The 19,605-nt window shown below is 50.5% G+C and overlaps 1 protein-coding gene across 1 annotated transcript; it reads right to left on the bottom strand.

The window, feature by feature from the left end:
- Window positions 1-13,234: 13,234 nt before the first annotated feature.
- On the bottom strand, window positions 13,235-16,689 carry LOC103594120 (EF-hand calcium-binding domain-containing protein 8-like). The gene is made up of 4 exons (XM_008577311.1): window positions 16,681-16,689; window positions 16,226-16,409; window positions 14,777-14,895; window positions 13,235-13,342 (listed from the first exon to the last, which is right to left on the bottom strand). The coding sequence occupies exons 1-4, from the start codon at window positions 16,687-16,689 to the stop codon at window positions 13,235-13,237; spliced, it is 420 nt and encodes a 139-aa protein (XP_008575533.1).
- Between the last annotated feature and the right edge of the window lie 2,916 nt (window positions 16,690-19,605).

Raw genomic sequence — 19,605 nt, forward strand, 5'->3', positions numbered from 1 at the left:
TCCACACCACCAGCTTTCCCCTTTTTCCAGACAAGCGAAATCTCAGATGACACCTTAAGTTGGTTTGCAACTCCTCGCTTCCCAAGAGGCTGTTCTATCCAAACACTCATTCAAGCCTTGCTGTTTCCTGGTGAGTTCAGTGGGATGCCGCCACCCCAGGAAACAGACCCAGGCAAATTAACTGCCCAGAGCTCCCCCACCAGCTCATGACAGAGCTGGAATGAGATTTCAGGGACTCTCCCTACCCCCAGGTGCTGCAACCTGAACAAGTCGATTCACCTTTAAGGAGCTCTAACTTTACTATGTGGAGAATGAATTGAGATCCTAGGCTCTATTCATTCTGGAAAGTAATCATTTGGGAGTTTGCCTTCATGCCTCAAACTACATGTACTCCTTATCCTGAAAGCACAAGTTCCAAGAAGTAGAAGTTACACACGAGTCATAAAGCAAGCATGTCTGGAGCAATTATGATGTACTAGGTGCTGCTCTAATGGGGCTGAGAGTCTCCTGGCCACCAAAACCACCCAAGGCCAGCAGCTGATGAACCTGCTGGGAAAGCAATCTGGACACAGATGGGTGCGGCCAGCAGTGTCAGGGGACAAACATGGGTCCACCCTCAGAGCAGTTTAAGGAGGTAGGTCAGAAATGCCAGGACAGTCTGGGCTCAGCTCTGACAGAAACTCCCAGGGATCTGAGAGTGAAGCCAATTTAATTTAATTTAATTTCACTGCTGCAAAGGCACCAGCCCCATCTTGCAAGGACAGGAGGAAGCCTGCAAAGGAAGTCCCAAGGGCAATGGAATGTTGCTCAAGGCTGCTAAAGTAGGGCCGCTGTGCACACTCAGGAGGGAGGAAGCTTTATGATGAGCTGCATTATGATCAACTGTTTACCCACTAGGCTGGGAGGTCCTGGGGAGGGCAGGGAAGACGTAACCACTGAGCATTTACTATGTGCCCAACATTGTGCTCCCTCATTCCACATACCTTATAGCAAAGCCATCAATTAAGTATGGCTGTCCCCATTTGAATAAGGGAACTGAGGCACAGAGAAGTTAAGCAACTGGCTCCAGGTCACACAGAGCTGGGGTGTATACCTGGGTCTGTCCATCTCCTCCCAAGTCAACACACTGGGCCCACCCTGTCTTCACGTTTGTTCCCAGCCTTCAATCAGCAGGTAGCATGGAAGGCCCCCCACCCAACACTCCACCTTCATCCACCTCCCTCAATTTCCCATCCATTACTCAGCTCAAAGACGGCCACAACCTCCCAGGCCAATTCCCAGGATGGCACACAGTGACCAGGGCCAGGTGGCTGAGTGGGTCAAGGCAGGGCCGGCACCCAGGGCTGAAAGCACAAAGCAGGTGCTAGCCCACTACTGCATCCAGGACATGATCTGTTTCTGCCCCACTCATGGTAGAGGCTGCCCCAACGAGCTTGGCAGGGGGAGGTGTCACCAAGGCCTGGCAACCACTGGAGGGTGTCCTGCTCAGAAACTCTGGCTGGAAGCCCAAGGGGCAGCTCTGGTGTTCTGGATGGAGGGGTCAGTGTCCCTCCCTATGAGTGGGGCCGCTGGTGGCCTGGGCCCCCTGTGGATGAATGTGAAGCAGCCTGGAGGCCCAACACTGCATATCCAAGGCTAGATCACGGACAGGATCCAGTTCAGATGAGTCACCCAGATAGCCCCAGGCCCCATGGCCTCTGGCGATCCAGTGACCCCTGATAGAGCAGCTCTAAAGGGTTTCCTGCAGCATTCAATTTGGGATGCAGCCCAGCAAGTGGTTAAAAGTGCAGATGGCCTGACCAGATCTTAGCCACCACTTACCAGCTGTGGGACATGTGCAAGTGACTTCAGCTCCCTAATCCTCTCTTGTTAATGGGCTGTAACAACAGTTACAGTAGGTGGAGGACTTCTAGAGGTGACGTACCCAAAGCACTCAGACCTCAGGTGGGTCCTCAGAGCCCCACCCCCACCCACCCAAAGGCAGCTCAAGCACCAAGGAGAGCAGAAGCCTCCTCACCACCATCTGAGGAAGTTCATGCTCTCACTCGAGCCTCAGAGAGGGTGAGTGACTTCCCCGTGACTGGCACACTTTGTTCTTTCTGGGATGAGGAGGGTCTTGCAGCACCCAGCCCTCACCTGTACCACCTCCCACCTTGGGAGAGGTTGCCCCTCTTCTCAGCCCCTCTGGTCTGATGCTGTCAGCACATCACGCCTCTCTCATGGGCTGCTCAAGCCGAGCACTGAAGGAACTGAGAGCTGAAGGAGCCACCTTCCCAGAGGCTCCAGAGCCAGGAGGTGGGGAAGAGCAGAGAGCACTGCCGAGCCAGGGCCATCTCAGCACCTGCTTCCCTCCACCCTCCAGGCCTCTGCCCTGTTCCCGAGCATCTCAGCTACCCCATTTGGAAGCCCTGGGGAGGATGCGGGGGTTGAACAGCCCGTTGGTCACATTTTCAGAGGTGAAGACAATGACGTTGCCTTTGGTGTCCCCGAAGCAAAACACACCTCTGTGATAGTCGGACCTGGGGAAAGATGGACACAGAGAGGCCGTGGAGCGTCTACCCCTTACTGGCCCTCCCACAGCCTCCCTCCACCTTGGGAGCAAAGGCAGTTCCAACTAGACTTTCCAGCCTTCCTGGGACATCTGCCCAGCTGACAAACAGCCATCCTTGAGCCGGAATTCAGTATTTTTTTCCAACCAAAATCCCTGGTCCTCCAACTACTCTTTGTCAAGTTGCCCCTCCCTATGGACAGTGACATTCCTAGAGTCCCCAGCCACAATGGGACAAGTCTCTGCCAGGGTTTGACCTCTGACTTGGCAGGGGTGGAAGAGGAAGAGCAGGGGAAGCAACAGCCACTCCAAGGTCTGAGTGACCGTGAGAGGGACCCAAGAGAGAAGAGGCTTGGGGGGAAAAGGACACAGGGGCTTATAACCAGCGGGGTGGGGATCTTTCCAAGGCTGTCTCCAGGGAGGCTTTCTGGGGGTACCAGCCCCATTGAGTGATGTGGCTGCTGCCAAGACGCCACACCGCTCCTCCAGAGACTCACCAGTAGTCCATGACCAGGACACAGCTGTCCAGATCAATAAAGGTGAAGGCCCGGACACATTTATGGTGACTAATATCAAAGAACTCTGGGGAAGAGACAGAAGAGAATGCACACATGGAATGTGACCCACACTCCAGGCCGGGGGTCTCTGGTGATGGTGGGCAGCCTCGCAGCTCTCTCCAGGGCCTCTACAGCCCCTTCAGCCCTTTCCCCATAGTAACCTGAGGCAGCCATTCAAAGAGTAAACCTGCCAAGCCAGGACCCTGCTGAAAACTCTCCAGTGGCTTCCCATGCATCTAGAATAAAATCCTCAGTGCCCAACCGCAGCCTGCAAGGGCATGTGTGACCGGCCCCTATGGGCCTCTGCAATCCCACCTCACCCACCCCCACCCCGGCTCCAGCCACACTGGCCTTTTGGTTCTGCTTGGCCCACTCCAGGGCCTCTCCACTGGCCGTTCCCTCTACCCAGAACACTCCTGGGACTCCTTCAAGACCCAGATCAAATGTCCCCTCCTCAGAAAGGCCGTCCCCATCTGACTAACCTAGGACACTGCAGCTGTCATTCTCCCTTTTGGCCCCTTGTTGGCTTCCTTCATGGCACCCATCTCTGCCTCTAGTTATTTTTGGTTTTGTTTGGGCACTTAGGGTCTGTCTTCCCATCTGACATGCAGGCTCTGTGGGGGCAGGGAGCATGTGTCTATGACACCCCGTGGAGTTCTCAGTGCCCAGCACAGCACCTAGCGTTCTACGGATATTCGCTGAGTGCCCGTCGGTGTGACGAGCAAATGAGAGAGCTCCACAGGTAGCTGCAGCCTCTGTCCCCTCCAGCCCCGGGCTAGTCCATTCTTTCAGGTGCTGGGTGGGAGCAGACAGAAACAGACCCCATGTCAGGGCTCTGGCTGATCCCTCAGCTGCCTCCTCATCAGAGCCAGAACCCAGGCCCAGCCGCGGAAGACCCACTGCTAGGAACCCTGGACAGGTCAGAAACAGGCAATGGGCTTGTGCACAGGAGAAACAGACAACAGAATGGGCTTCTGGCAGGCCAGCCCCTTCCCTCACTCTGTCCTGCCCCAGCCCCTGTCCACCTAATCTTTTGAAAACATTATCTTCATCCTATTCAAAGGCCTCAATGATGCCCTTATCTATACTCGCTACTTCAGATCTAAATTCCTCTCAGAAGTCTGGCTCCTTCCAACAGATCCAGCAGCCTTGCTGCTGTGCTGCCTTCCATAGCTGAACACCAGGCTCTTGCTCCCTCTCTGCCTCTCTATGGGGCTGGCCACCATGAAGGGCTGTGGCTAACAAGAGGAGGGCAGGCTGGGCTGGGACCATAAAGGCCGAGGGTCACACTGGTGCCACTTCTACCCCTGCCTCTGGCCTTGACTGAGCACCTCCGAGCAGGCAGCAGCTGCTCAGTCACAACAGCTCTAATGATACGAGCATCTCTAAAATGGGCTTGTAATGCCAAACTCTCAGGGCTGTCTGAGGATGAAAGGGGAGAACACCTGAGAGAGCACCTGGTCCCGGGAAATGGGTGTTGCAATTGAAGCCCTAACTGGTTCACGAAGACCTCCCTGACTGCTCTAGCCCTCATGGATGGCTGACCCCGTTCTGTCCACATCACATGATTTATCCCCAGAATGATGTCCATATTTATTGAGCACCCATGATGAGCCAGGCACTATGCCAGGAGCTTCACACACCCAACCACTAAGCCACACTCACACTAGAGACACATTTTATTGGCCTCATTTTACTTCTGGGTAAACTGAGGCATGGGGAGGTAAAGTAACTGCCCAAAGTCACACACCTACAGAGTGGTGGGACCTGGGTCTGAACCCAGGCCCTTCTAATTCCAAAGTCCCTGCTTGTTCCAGATCAGCTGCTCTCTCTTCCCATTTAGCTTTGTACCATCAGCTGCACTTTCACATAACAATTTCCTCTCCCTGATCATCATGCAAGTTAGTTCAGTCAGACACTTCATTCATTCACTCATCCATCCATCCATTCAACAGCTACCAAGCGTCTAGGAGACACAAGGCAGAGACAGATAGTTGAGCAAAACAGATGCAGTCTCTGGCAACCTGGAGCTTCCAATATAAAGGAGACAAATACTAAAAGAGTCACACTAATAAATGTATGATTAACCCTGAAAAGGGGACCCTGAAGGGAAGAATCTAGGAGACACAAGGCAGAGATAGATAGTTGAGCAAAACAGATGCAGTCTCTGGCAACCTGGAGCTTCCAATATAAAGGAGACAAACACTAAAAGAGTCACACTAATAAATGTATGATTAACCCTGAAAAGGGGACCCTGAAGGGAAGAGGGACCATTTCACAAGGGTGTTTTTAATAGAAGAACCTGACTTGGACTAGGTGGTTACGGAGAGCTTCCTGGAGGAAGTGACATCTGAGGTGAGAATCACAGGAAACATAGATGCACGGGGACATGGAGAGTGGCAGGAGAGATGGCAGAGCCCACAGACAGAGGCCACCCTGCCAGCAGAGGAGGTGAGAGAAGGCAATGGTGGCCTCAGCACAACTGGGAAAGGAGTGGGTGGAGAAGACTGCTGGGGCAACAGGGGTCAGAGCTTTCAGGGCCTCATAGACCACATTAAGGATCCCACCTCCACCCTACGAGCAGTGGGGGTAAGTTGAAGGATTCTGCAGAGAAGCTTTCACAAGCTCATCCTGGCTGTTACATGGGGCTCCAGGGGAAGTGTGGCAAGCAGTGAGGGTGCCTTAGTGAGAGATGACAGTGGCCTGGACTAGCAGTGGCAAAAGACAGGAGGTGCAATCGGGACTGGAAATAGGTATGGCCACTGACTTATAAATTTGGATCTGTTTAATATTCGTGTATTCTTTCAAGCACTCCCTGCCTACCTGGCATCAGCATACAGAATGGGAGGTGGGCAGTCAACAGCACCCTTCCCCTCCTCGTCCCTCTTGTGGCACCTGGCACTCAGCAGGCCCTCACTAACCACTCTGATTACCAAGGCCTCACCGCCTAGTAATATTCCTAGGGGGCTCTAGTCCATGCTCATAGTTGCTTGGCCAAGTGCAGATGCATGGCTCCCAGTGGCCGAGAGCAGGCCTGAGGAGCTTGCAGGGCCTCACCTATCTTCTGTTCAGCGGACGCAATCGCAACGAGGTTCATGTTATGTAGACACACCATGTCGATGACCCACATCTGCTGGTTGTGGGGCTGCTGGATCTGGTTAAGCTGGCCAGAGGAGAGCAGAAGAGATGGGCTGGGTAAGCTTCCCCAGGAAAGTGCATCAGGAGCATGGGGTCCCTGCAACCCTCTCCTGCCAAACAAGGCCCTGGAGCCAGGCATGGACCTGGTATGGAGCCCAGCACTGCCATTAACTACTAATAATGGAGGGCTTTGGATAAACTCCCTAACCTCTCTGAGTCTGTTTCCACATCTGTAAAATAGGCTTAAAGAACCCCTATCATCGCAACCCCTTTTCAGAGCAGTTTCACAAGTTCTAGTGAAGTCTTAAATGTGCATAGGTTTTGATCCAGGGATCCATTTCCAAGAAGAACCTATGAATGTGTTTGTGTGTACTCACGGAGAAGTGTGTGCAAGGGCGGGTGCTGCAGAATTGCTGGGACACCACAGGACAGGGGCCTCCTGGAAAGACTGGCTTATGCAAACCCACACCACGGGACACAGCCCAGACATTAAGAACGAGAGAGCTGTGCACATTCCAATAAAGGAGAGTTGCCAAGATACATCATTAAGTGAAAAAGCAAGGTGGAAAGCAGCATTATAATGTGCTACCACTCGTATATTTAAAAAGAAAAGAGGGAGGGGTGGCTGGTTAGCTTGGTTCGTTAGTATGGTACTGATAACACTAAGGTCCAGGGTTGATCCCTGTGCTGGCCAGCAGCCAAATTAAAGAAATAAATGCATAGGCTATGCATGGAAGTGCACCCCCAAACTGGTCACAGCAGCTGCCTCCAGGGAGAGGAATTAGAGACTGCAGGAAGGGAGACTGGCTTCCCACGGTGTGCCTGTGTATCTGAATCTTGCTTACCAACAGCATGTGTCACCTGGTCAAAGGGGCTTCTTAACGAGGATCTGTTCTGCAGGGCTGTGAGGAACGGATGGAATAATGAAAGCTAAAACACCTAGTGTGTGCCCAGCACTCAGCAAGAGCTCAGTACCAATGCCCTTCTGCATGCTGGTGCCAGCCTCACGTAACATGTATGCAGACAGAATTTGGGCTGGCACTGCAGGTGGAGGAGGTCATGAGCAAAGCCACATCAGCAGAAATGGGCTGCAAAGTCCAGGGGTAGAGAGGCCAGCCTGACATGCTTGGGATTGGACAGGAATGGGAGATGAGTTAGGTGTGGCCACCTAAGGGATCTTTGTTTTACCCAAGGTACACCACAGCCTCTGAAAGGAATGTGATCTGAAAAAGGGAGTGGGAGGCATGTTTTAAAGCAATTCCTCTGGATGAATATTCAGAAGGAATGGTGATGGCAGATACAGGGAGCAGACTGTTTCATCAGAACTCAGAGAGCACCCAGACCGAGCTCCAGGGCTCCCTTGGTGGCTGGTGCAGTGAGGACAACGGACCAACTCCCCTGAGGCCATCTCTCCTTCTGAGGGCTGGGGTCTAGCCCACACACACCTGGAGATTGGTAACTCCCAAACCACACTGTGCAGTTGAGAAACCAAGAGCCCTAGGGAGTTTTGGTAGCTCGCCCGAGGTCACACCATGGTGAGTGAAGCCCAGGCCCCTCCTCAGACTCCAGGCCTTTACATGTGCACGACAGGGGCATGCTGTTGGTGTTCACAGATGGTACTGGGAGGCTCACTCTTGCCAAAATCTACCTGCCAAAGCAGCCTCTCCAGGAAGAATCCCCAGGTCTGCGGAGCCTTCCCAGGGTACTTGCCTCTGTCCTCCTCAACCCTCCCAGGCTTTAGCTGAGGGGCACTGAGGTGGCCATGTAGCAGCCACAACCAGAAGTTCAGGCTGTAATGTACCAATACACAGAGAAAAGGAGGATGGAATGTGCCAGAAACCACAGCCTCAGGAACACAGATATGAATCTCCCTTGGTGTACCCAGGACAGTCACGGGATCTTCATGGACCTTAGTTCCATCCAGGTCCCCTCTTCCCCCAAGGGATGACCCTGATACAACTATGAAACACTCTGCAGTTATGCAGTCCTATAAAACCCTCATGCTGTGGGCAGCATTCTCTATAAGCCTTTCAGTAGAGCTCTGGGGAGCAGTGCTGTCCTCGCTTGCTGGAGGATTCTAGACTGGCCTGGCAACACCAAGTACACAGTGGGTTTCCCTGAATGTCAGCACATACTGCTCTTGGCCAGGAGTGACAGCACAAAGACAACGATGATGTCAGCTTATATTTACTGGGTACTTGGTGTGTGCCCTGCTCCACTCCACGCACTATGCATGTAGTGTGTCATTAAAACCTCCCAAAAGCCCTGGGAAGAGGTACTATTACTAGCCCCGTTGGACAGATGAAGAAACTGAGGCACGGAGAGCTATATAGTACCTTGTCCAGCATCACAGAGATGGTAGATGGTAGTCAGGATTCTAACCTTGGCAGTCGGGCTCCCATGCCCACACTCACAACCACCCACACTCCCTCATCCAGGCAAAGGGTTTGAGACAGCAAGACTTGGGGATAGTGTGGGTGTGACAGGGAAAGGAAAGGAAGCTGACTTCTAGTACAGGAGCCTTGCTGCATGATGATGCCATTCACTGAGATGGGGATGCAAGAAAAAGGAGCCTGGCGGGCAGGGAGAGCCACAGTCACTGTTTGGACAACCCGGGTTTGAGGTATCTGTAGAACACCCATGAGGAATGGGCATGCAGGCAGAGTCCTGCTTAGCAAAAAAGAAATAGACTTCCACGGTGAAGCCAGACCTGGACCCAGGTACGGTGACTACAAATCCAGGCTGCTTAGACCACAAATCCCAAGAAAAAGCCCACCCTGGGTCTGGGTCACCTTCACTATCGGGGTGCTAAGGTGGAGGCTCTCCAATGACCCCATGTGTGCTCCATGTGTAGGGGTCCCACTCACCCTAAAGGAGCTAATCAGAGAGAAGGACTCAGTCCAGAACTGCAGGATTCCATCTTTGGTGACAGTCAGAAAACACCCAATCTTCTTGAACCGGTGGTTTAAAAACTCCACTTTCACAACCTCACACCCATGATTCCTGTGGAAGGTGACGAGAGAAGGGCTCAAGCAAAAACAGCTCAGAAAGAAGAAAGCACCTGCATGAGAACAAAGAGCCCAGAGGAAGAAAGCAGCAGCACGCAGGAGGAGCCCTACACACACACACACACACGCACATCAAGAAACTCTGGCTGGCCCCATGAGATGTGCGACCCCATGTAGTGGAGTGAATTATGTCCCCCCAAAACTCATTGAAGTTTGAATTGTGTCCCACAAGTTTTTTTTGTTTTTTTTTTTTTTGTCTTTTGTCTTTTTTCCGTGTCCGGCAACGGATCGCAACCCTCAGTGTTGCCCCCGTACCGGACCGGGGACCGGCAACGGGATCGCAAGCCTCGGTGTTGCTCCCGCGCCTCGCTCAGCCAGTGAGCGGGAACCGGTCTGTATATGGGATCCGAACCCTCGGACGGGAGCGCCGCCGCGCTTCCCAAGCGGCGCACTATCCAGTGCGCCACCGGGCCGGCCCCGTGTCCCACAAGTTTTATGTTTTAGAAACTTAGCCCCCACTGTGACTGTTAAGAGGGTGGGAACTCCTATTATGGTAACTGAAAGGTGGAGCCTTGAAGAGGTGATTGGGTTGTAGGACCGTACAGTAGTGAATGGATTAAAAATGGTGGTCAGGGGTGTGGTTCTGAGGGCTTTAAAAGAAGAGAGTTTGTCTCTTGCTCTCTCTGCTTCCACCATCTTACAAGACCCCTGATTCAGTGTCACCACCACCAAATGGACTTTGGACTTCCTAGCCTCAGAAACTGTAAGCAATAAATTTTGTTTTCTTTATAAACCACCCAGTTCCATGTATTTTATTATAAGCAATGGAAGCGGACTAATACACCCTACAAACCCCGCCACCACCACCCTCCCACCAAGCAGATTTCGACTGGGTCATCAAAGTGGCCAAAAGAAAAAGAGCCCCAAGCCTGATGCCGGTCTGATGCTGGTCTGAAGCTTCCAGAGCAGGAAGCTCATCCTGTGGAATAGCTTCCTTGGGCTGCGATGGGACCAAGGAGACAGACAACAGGGGTCAGTTGCAAAGCTTCTTTTATAGGAAAAGCAGCCACAGAGGGAGAGCAGAGTGGGCTTGTGACTGCAAACTGATAACACTTTCCAGCAACAGCTCTGGTGCCCCAGGGTAGAGGGGAGAATGGGATCCGAGAAAGAGATAAAAATGGACAAGGGGGCAGTGAGGCATTAGGGCCTGGGCACCAAACTCTTCATCTTCAAGGACATGCACTGAGCATGGCAAACAGTTCCTGGGACAGGCCTGGCATCACCAGATACAACCCTCCTCCCTCCAGTGGCTTCTTTCCTGCCCCCAGTTGGCTCAGCCAACTATCCGGCCGTTAACGGTCACCGCCATTTTGACTTCCCAACATGGCACAGCAGACACTCTCCCACTGATCTGCCCAATCTTTGGGCCCTGGCAGGGCAGGTAATGCTACCTCATGTTACAGGGACCCAGGGGATAACCATCTGCCTGGAGTGATTTCCTAGTTACAGCAGAGCTGGAACTAGAACCCAGGCTCCTGGGTCCTTCCTCCATAGGCCTTTCCAAATGTTGCTGTGGGCATGGTCTGACCTGTGGCTTAAGGATAAGCCACATCACTGTGAAACTCGACTGCCATTACTATGAAGGGTCTTCAACCTGGGTCCTTCCTCCATAGGCCTTTCCAAATGTTGCTGTGGGCATGGTCTGACCCGTGGCTTAAGGATAAGCCACATCACTGTGAAACTCGACTGCCATTACTATGAAGGGTCTTCAAAAAGTTCATGGAAAGATTCATATTGTCTTTTCATTCAATTTTTCCAAGAGGTACTTTTTGAAGTACCCTCATACCTCTGCAGAAAGGCTGGCGGGGGACAGGGCCCGGGCAGGGGGTAGGAAACACTTATCTGGACAAGGTTCTCCTCTCTAGCCCTCAGCCCACAGATCTATATGGATCATGACAAATATTCTGTCACTCCTCTAGTGACCACTTCCAATTCTGTTACTACAATCAGGGCTTAAGACTGTGAGGAACAACACAACATGTGAGAGCTACGAAAAGTTAAGCCAGCCCCAGGGAAATGTCATCTCAGTGGGGTCCCGGTCTCCTCATCTGCATGACAGCACCTCTACTCCAGGACTATCATGGGAACAGATGAGATGGTGTATTTGGTGCACTTGGCCCAGGCTCAGAAAAGGTGAGGAAACTTTTAAAAATCACCCTTTCATAAAAGTAGTCTTTCCCACCAAGCTGGAAATGCTCTCTGGGTCTGTAGGTTGAGCAAATCAATAGGAGAAAATAGGGACAAGCTTCTTGACATTTTTGCCTGAGGCTCTTTACAGACCCTTGGGATCTAAATGTCCCAAGGAAATAACAAGATCAGTGAAGTCTTGGCTACATCAAGCAGTTTTCATGCCAAAATTCATGGTTACAAAATCTTCTATCATTCATATTTATTTATTGGCTTTTTCTTAATTAAATCCCAATTTTTTTTTTAAGTTACCTTTTCATAATTTTCATTTGAACCATCTTCTCTATTAGACTCCAGGCTGCTTGAATACCGCCTTCTAGTTCTTGGTCTCCTCCATGGCCTGTTCTGGGTGTAATCCTCTCAGGATAGACTCATCCACAGCCCCCTCCTTACCAGGCCACAAATGTAGGTCACCATACCTTGTACCACAGCACCTGGCTCCTGGCCCCAGCCACCTGCCCCAGGCAGCTGGTGCTCCAACCCAAGGTGGGCTCCAGGAAGGAGACACTGGCTCATGGGCTGCCCAGTTCAAGAGCCCTGGCTGCAGGGGGACGTGCTCAGGGCCAGCTGGCAGAGCCACTGGAGTGCTACTTGTTCTTAGGGAGTTTGGTGGAAGGAACACACAGAGGAGAGGCAGACATGGCCACGACACAGGAAGAGGTTGAGGGGGCTTGAGGCATGCTACCCCAAAATATTGCAACTTGGCATATCAAACATTTTAAGCTGAAGGAATTTGAGAAAGTGTTCAGGAAGGACTTTCTGACCTTCCCCTGAGGCAGGACACAGACTCTCACTTGAGAGGTGCCCTCTGAATGCCTGGAGGGAAGGAACATGCTTATGACACACAGAGGAATCTGAACAAGCAGGCCTTGCTGAGTTTGCTCCAGGTTATTACACTTAGCTCATACCCCTTTGTCCTATTGTACTTCTCCATGACTGCCCCACTCTTCATCAAATCTAGCATAAAAACACTAAGGTTTAACTGCTCCTTAGGGTCTTTCTTTGTGAAGGCCAGCATCATGTAAAACTTATGTGAAATTTGTATGCTCTTCTCTTCTGAATCTGTCTTCTGTTACAAAATGAACCAAATCTATGAACCTAAGATGCGTAGAAGGAAAAGACATTTTTCCATCCCTACAAGGTCAAGGCCCAGTAGGCACAGTGGGTAGGGAGCCACCAGGAGGAGTGGACAGGCAGGGTCAGACAGAAGTCGTGGCAGAGACAGAGCGCCACATTGCAGGAGTAACAGAGAGACCTGCTTCCAAGGGCCAGCAATGCAGAGGCTTCCATGGCCTGGCTGGGTACTCAAGGAGAGGTTTCCTCCCTGTCACCTAGAGGTGACACATCCACATGTCCCGTCCACACGTATGTAAGCCATCTGTGCCCCTGTGGATGAAACTGCCAGACCCATTCAGCACTGGCCATTGGAGGAAGGACAATGCAGGATACTGGGGGAATAGAGACTGAGAACAACAAACAGAGTGACCCCACCACTCTCTATCTACTGGCCTGGGGCAAGCCACTTGACTTCTCTGAGCCTCAGTTTTCTCATCTGTAAAATGGGGACAGATCACCTACAGGGTTGTGAGGCTGAAATTAGCTAAAGGACGTGAAGCACCAGGCCTGGTACCAGACCTTTGGTCAGCGCCAACAAAGAGTGGCTCATGGATTTAGGAAGGGGCTCGCTGCAGGGCCACACCAGCACTCTTCAGTCACACCCCCAGGGAAGAGGCTCCTTACAGGGGGACGATCATCATGGGAAGGTGGAAGCGCAGGTGGTACTGGCTCTTCCTCATCTCCTCCGTTCCCTGGAACTCCTGCATCAAGTAATCCACGTACTTCTGCTGCCTCAGAGAGAAAACAAACGGGAGGGAGGGTGTGCACAATTCCGGCATTCAACTTGGGGAACCCAAGCCTTGTTTCCAGAGTCCTCCTCCATCTCTCCCCAGCCCCTCCCAAGGGGCTCTGGGGCTGCTTCCTGATCACTGCCCAAGAGAAGTGGCCAAGCGACAGACCTGTTCCTGAGTCTTTAATACGTGAAGAGCTTACTCGTAAGCAGTTCAAACAGTATTGCAGCACCTCCCTCCCTCACTGTTCTGCAACACTGAGGACATCATCACATTACTCCCACATCTGGCTTCTCATCTGACACCTCGTTCACCTCCACTTTGCGGATAATAAAACAGAGGGCCACAGAAGCATGTGTGAGTTGCCCAAGCTCATAGATGAAGTTCAGAGCAGGGGAGGACCCACAATCAGGGCCACTCGGGCAACTCTAAACTCCCCTGACCAGCCTCATGAGAATATGGCCAAGGCCAAATGAGCCACCACAGGAAGCTAGAACAATAATTAGGGAGTGATTAAGAAGGACCAATGTGTAAATAGCAGAGAATGCTGGAAACATGTTTATTCCAGAATGTTAAGAGAAATAAAAGTAAAAATATAAAACCCAGAACATATACCTAAACCAAGGGAAAGATGTGATATGGCAGTTAACATATAGACCCTTGGGGCAGACTCCCTGCTAATGAGCTCTGCAACCCTGGGCAAGTTTCCTAACTTCTCTATGCCTCAGTTTCCCAATCTGTCAAAAAGAGGTAAATAATAGCACCTATCTCATAGGATTCCTGTGAGGTTTAAATATAATGATACATAGAGTGCTTACACCACACAGTGCCTGGTGTAAATGCTGGTTACCATTGGCATCATTACTACATTGATACGTCAGACTATCTTTTGTACTTTCCCGTATGCTTAAATGCTATATATGTTCATTGTCAAACATTTACAATCAGAAAAAAAACAAAAGCATTATTACTACAATGCTATGAAACCCTGATATCTTTAGCTTGAACAACCACAATTTTGCCTATTCCTGAGTGACCATTAAGGGCCATGAGATGATCATGGCACCAGCTTGAATCCCCCAGGCCAGATTGGAGGCTGGTGTGCAGGAGAGCTGCATGGCAGATGAGGAGGCCCTTGCTGCTCACAGCTGCACACTCAGTAGGTCCCATGCAGAGGCCAATGACACTTGTCACACTCTCCTGTACTCCAGGAAGAGAATCAGCTGCAATGACCCCAGCTCACAGAAGTCTCAGAGACACCGAGGGTTCTCTCTACCCGACAAGCACCCCAGCTGGTGCCAGAGTCCACAGGAGGCTTTCTGATGTCATGACTGCCTCCTCATCTTCAACTCTTCATTGACTCCACTGGTCAAGGACTGTACCCTGCAGGCTCCCTCCAGCTACCTGAGGCAGCAGGGGTACCCTCCTTACCCATGTGACGAAGCCATTACAGTCTGAGTCCATCTTCAAAAATAGTGCCTCTAGCATCTCATCCGACACATTGCTCAAAATCTTCTTCATGGCCTTGATGAAAGCCTCCATGTCCAGGGCTTCAGAGAGAAGAAAGACTATTACCCCCCTAACCACAAGTCACTCAGCCCATCACCAGCCACAATGTCCTCAGTGTCTGGGTGCCAAGGGGGGACATGCAGAGGACCCTCAGGTCAAAGCAGTCTCTTTACTGTCTCCTCAACAATCGTCAGCTGGACCATTTCAGGGGATAGACGGGAAAGGGCTCCAGCCAGAAATGCAGGAGTCTTTAAGAATTCCTATTATATGACTTTTAGGAGTATCATCCCAGAGGGAAAAAATAAAGTGATAAAGAGAGAAAATGTTTGATGCACAAAGTATATCCTCACAGCATTATTTAAAATTAATAAAGCCTAAATATTCAAAAATAGGGGATGGCTTAGTCAACCAGTAGAACACTTCCATCGATTAGTAATGACGGCTTGGAAGACTAGATGGCAATATGGAAAAGTTCTTAAGATATTAACATTAAGTGAAAAAGAAGGGTCTGAAATTACATATATAGCACGATTACAAACATATGAAAGCACAGGTAGCCATTTGTGGTGGGGAGACTTAAGGAGGCCCCATGATGTCCACCTCCCGGTGTTCATGGCCTCCTGTGAGTGTGGTGGGACCTGTGCTTGCTTCCAACCAACAGAATATGGCACAGGTGACAGGATGTACGGAACCATGTGAGCATGATTACATAAGATTGTGACACCCATCTCACTGGAGTTTCTCTCTCACTTGTTGACTTGAGCCTTGCAAGCAGCCATGCTGATGAATCCCACATGGATCCACCATGGGTAGCCTCCAGGAGCCAAGTGTGGCTTCCCCCCGACAACCAGGAAGAAATGGAAGCCCTCAGTCCTATGGGTGATAAGAACTGAATTCTGCCAACAACATAAGTGAGCTTGGAAGTGGGTCCTTCCCCAGCCAAGCCCCAGATAATCCCACAGTCCCAGCTAACAACCTGATTATGGCCTTGTGAGACCCTGAGCAAAGGAGCCAGCTAAGCCATGCCCAGACTCCCGACCTGCCAGAACTGTGAGATCATAAAGGTGTGTTGGTAAGCCACTAAAATTGTGGGAATACTGTTACACAGCAATAGATAATAAACATACATGTGAAACTGTCCAGAAGAAAACATACCAGAATGCTAATAACAGTGGTTATGTCTGAGTATTTGAACCAGGGATATATTTTTTAAATTTTCTAGATCCCAAATAGCCTCCAACGTGCTTACGATATTTACACAATGATTAAAAGCTTTAAAGAGACACTGGATGCAAAAATGCTTGTTAGGTCTGAACCCTCCACATGCCATATGCAGAAGTCACAGAGCCTGAGCCCATGGGGAAGCTTTACCTCCAGTTGAGTTGACGTCCTCCTCAAACATATTCTCTATCTCAGCCAGGTGTAGCTTGGTAAACAGCTGAGACCCATGCTGAACGTCAGGCGGCTGGCTAAGGGTGATGAATGGTGGCGGGGAGCTAAAGGCCTCCTTGTTCTTCTGTAACCCACCTGGAGTGGGTGGCTGGAACGAATCTGACTACAAGAATCAGGGACTGTGAGAGTTAATTTCCTGAACCAAGCATTTTTAGCACATCGTATTTAGAGACTCTTTGGGGAAGAACAGGGTAACTAGTGTTATGACGTTACGAACTGATGGAAACATATAAGTCTTAACCACCTTTAGACGTAGGAAGATCCAGAAAAATCTACACTGCTTCTCCTGATTTTGGGGAGTTAGACATTATTCCCCTTTTACAGATGCCACAACTGAGGCTCAGAGAGGTTAGAGGACACAGCCAAGGTCCCACCTTACGCATAACAGGATTTTAATTTATAAAGTACTTCAGTTCAGTAACTACAGTCATGTGTCACTTAATGACAAGAATACGTTCTGAGGAATGCCTCATTAGGTGATTTTGTCGTTTGAGTGAAAGTGTATTATGGGGCCGGCCCGGTGGCGCACTGGATAGTGCGCCGCTTGGGAAGCATGGCGGCGCTCCCGCCCGAGGGTTCGGATCCCACATGCAGACCGGTTCCCGCTCACTGGCTGAGCGAGGCGCGGGAGCAGCACCGGGGGTTGCGATCCCGTTGCCGGTCCCAGTCCGGTGCGCGGGCGACACTGAGGGTTGCAATCCGTTGCCGGACACGGAAAAAGACAAAAAAAAAAAAAAAAGGGGGTTGCGATCCCGTTGCCGGTCCCAGTCCGGTGCGCGGGCGACACTGAGGGTTGCGATCCGTTGCCGGACACGGAAAAAGACAAAAAAAAAAAAAAAAGAAAGTGTATTACGAAAGGGGACTGCAACAAATGTTCCTATCATGTACACTGGCTGCTAGTTGTATAAGCATGGGCCCTCTAGTTATGTTACTAAGTCTTTCTGTGCCTCACTTTCCTCATTTGTTAAAGGGGGTTAGAATAATACCAACCCCGGGGCCGGCCCGGTGGCGCACTGCTACAGTGCGCCGCTTGGGAGCGCAGCGGCGCTCCCGCTGAGGGCGCAACACCGAGGGTTGCGATCCATTGCCAGACACGAAAAAAGACAAAAAGGAAAAAAAAAAAAAAAAAGAATAATACCAACCCCACAAAGTTATGAAAATTAAATTACAGATAGGGATTGTGCCTAGTACTCAGAAAGGACTCCAGGAGTGTTAGCTGTTACTGTTATTTTGCTATGGTGATGGGTGGGAATCAAAAATTCAAGTACCCTTTCATTTGGGGTCAGACCTAAAGTGTCCAATGCCTGGCTTTCTATCTTAAAGGTCCGAGCTACGTTTGGGAGGGTCACCCATGGGTAAGCAAGGCACTCCTCCACAAAACATTTTGCAGTAGGTCTGTTTACACCAGCATCACCACAAACATGAGTAATGCATTGTGCTACAACATCACTAGGCAACAGGAATTTTTCAACTCCATAATAATCTTATGGGACCACCATTGTATGTGGGGTCTGTCATTGACCAAAACGTCATTATGTAGTGCATAACTGTAGGAGCATATTGTTTCAAATCTTCAGTGGTCAGAATTCAAGACCCCAAGGAATCCAGCTCCATCTCTCCCAGACAATGTGATCTGGTCCTGCCCAGTCCAGACACCGCACCCGAGTCAGATCAGCTCATCTGACCCACTCTTGGTCTCCCCCCTGAAACACACCCCAAAGCTCATGCAGACGCCTCCCTCAGGGGCTTTTCCTCAGCGTCCTCCCTCCACTCCTCCAGCCCTCAACAATGCTTCCTCTCCTCAGCCCCTGCATGTGACTCATTTGGACACTTGGCAAGCCCACTGTTCAGGTCACTAAAGCTTCAGGTCATCGAAGGCTGCCTCCCCCAAAACTCCAAATACGGACAATTAGACCACAGTTGAGTGGCAAACAAGTGGTGCTGCTCACCGAGAAGACTTTAGTACAAAAAGCCAAAAGACAAGGTGGGGATTGAATTGCTCACTACCCCCACACCAGTGCTACCAAAAGAGTGAAAGCACTCATCCTCCTGTGAACGTCCACCCATTCCCTCATGGTCTACACACATTCACTGTGTGCCAGGCACTGAGAATACAACAGTGAACACAGTGAGGGTCCCCGCCTTCCTGGAGCCCAACAGGTGAGTGTGTTTGTGCTCTCACCATCCACCCAGGCTCCTACATACAGACCTTCCTCTCCCACATCCCTGCTCACCCTGAACCCTGGCTTTATGCTGGGACAAGTACAATGACCTCCCCTGACACCAGAGTTTGGCCTTCCCTTCCAATTCACCTTCGAGCACTGGCACCAGTCCTCTTTCTAGGAGGGAAATCTGGTAACTTTACCCTGGCTCTGACACTCTTCATAGCTACTCCCTCCACCCCCAACTTCTGAGTGTGAGTGTTGCATTCAAAGCCCTTCACAATCTAGCTCTGACCTATCTTTCTGGTTTCTAGTTTTGATGCACACACCATGTTTCAGGCACACCAACTGCTCTCCACCACCTCCAAACATGGCAAGCATTCCACTTCTACTCACACCATCCCCTGTACACAATACAGCCTGTCTCCCCCACAGGCGAACTCTACTCATTCTTCTGAGTCTGGCTCAACTGGCAACTCCTCCAAGGAGTTTTTCCATAACTTTCAGATGAGAGTCATCACTGCCACCTCCATGTTCCCAGGCTCTTTGTTCATATCTGCCACTCATGGCATGATACTGTGCATGTCTGTCCTTACATGCAGACAGCACAGTGTGAGGGGAAGCACACAGATGCAGAGTCCCACAGCTCTGGGCTGGAATTCTGCCTAGCTCCCCCACTTAGAAGCTATAATATCTTGGGCATATCACATCACTTTCATAAGCCACAGGTTTCCTCATCTGCAAAGTAGAGATCCACTGTACCCACCTTGGGGGGTTGGGTTTGAGACTTAAATGACACCTGAATACATGAGAAGCTCCAGCAAACTGTAGTTACACAATAAATGACAGCTCTTGTTAGTACTCCTTGTGAGCTCTTTCTAGGCAAGGGCATATTTAATTTATCTTAATTTAATCTCAATTTGTATTAATTATCTCTGTATTCCCCAGCACAAGCACGTTAACAGACACTAAATATGTAACAGGTTTGATAATAATCCATACAGCTCATCCCACCATTATCACAACTTTGCTGGACAAAATTAGGTATAGTCCATGTACAGACTGCAAAATTGGTAGCCTCAGTTGTGTTGCATTTGACCCATGCAGTGCTTCAAAACAAAAAACCAGCCTGCTACA

Source organism: Galeopterus variegatus, unplaced genomic scaffold (assembly GCF_000696425.1).
Source record: "Galeopterus variegatus unplaced genomic scaffold, G_variegatus-3.0.2 Scaffold65, whole genome shotgun sequence".
Taxonomy (NCBI): domain Eukaryota; kingdom Metazoa; phylum Chordata; class Mammalia; order Dermoptera; family Cynocephalidae; genus Galeopterus; species Galeopterus variegatus.

Excerpts from the sequence above, each read along its gene's own strand:
- LOC103594120 (XM_008577311.1), bottom strand. Across the intron at positions 14,896-16,225 it reads GGACGTCAACTCAACTGGAG|CCCTGGACATGGAGGCTTTC; the intron begins GTAAAGCTTCCC and ends TTCTCTCTGAAG. Across the intron at positions 13,343-14,776 it reads GTAATGGCTTCGTCACATGG|CAGAAGTACGTGGATTACTT; the intron begins GTAAGGAGGGTA and ends TCTCTGAGGCAG.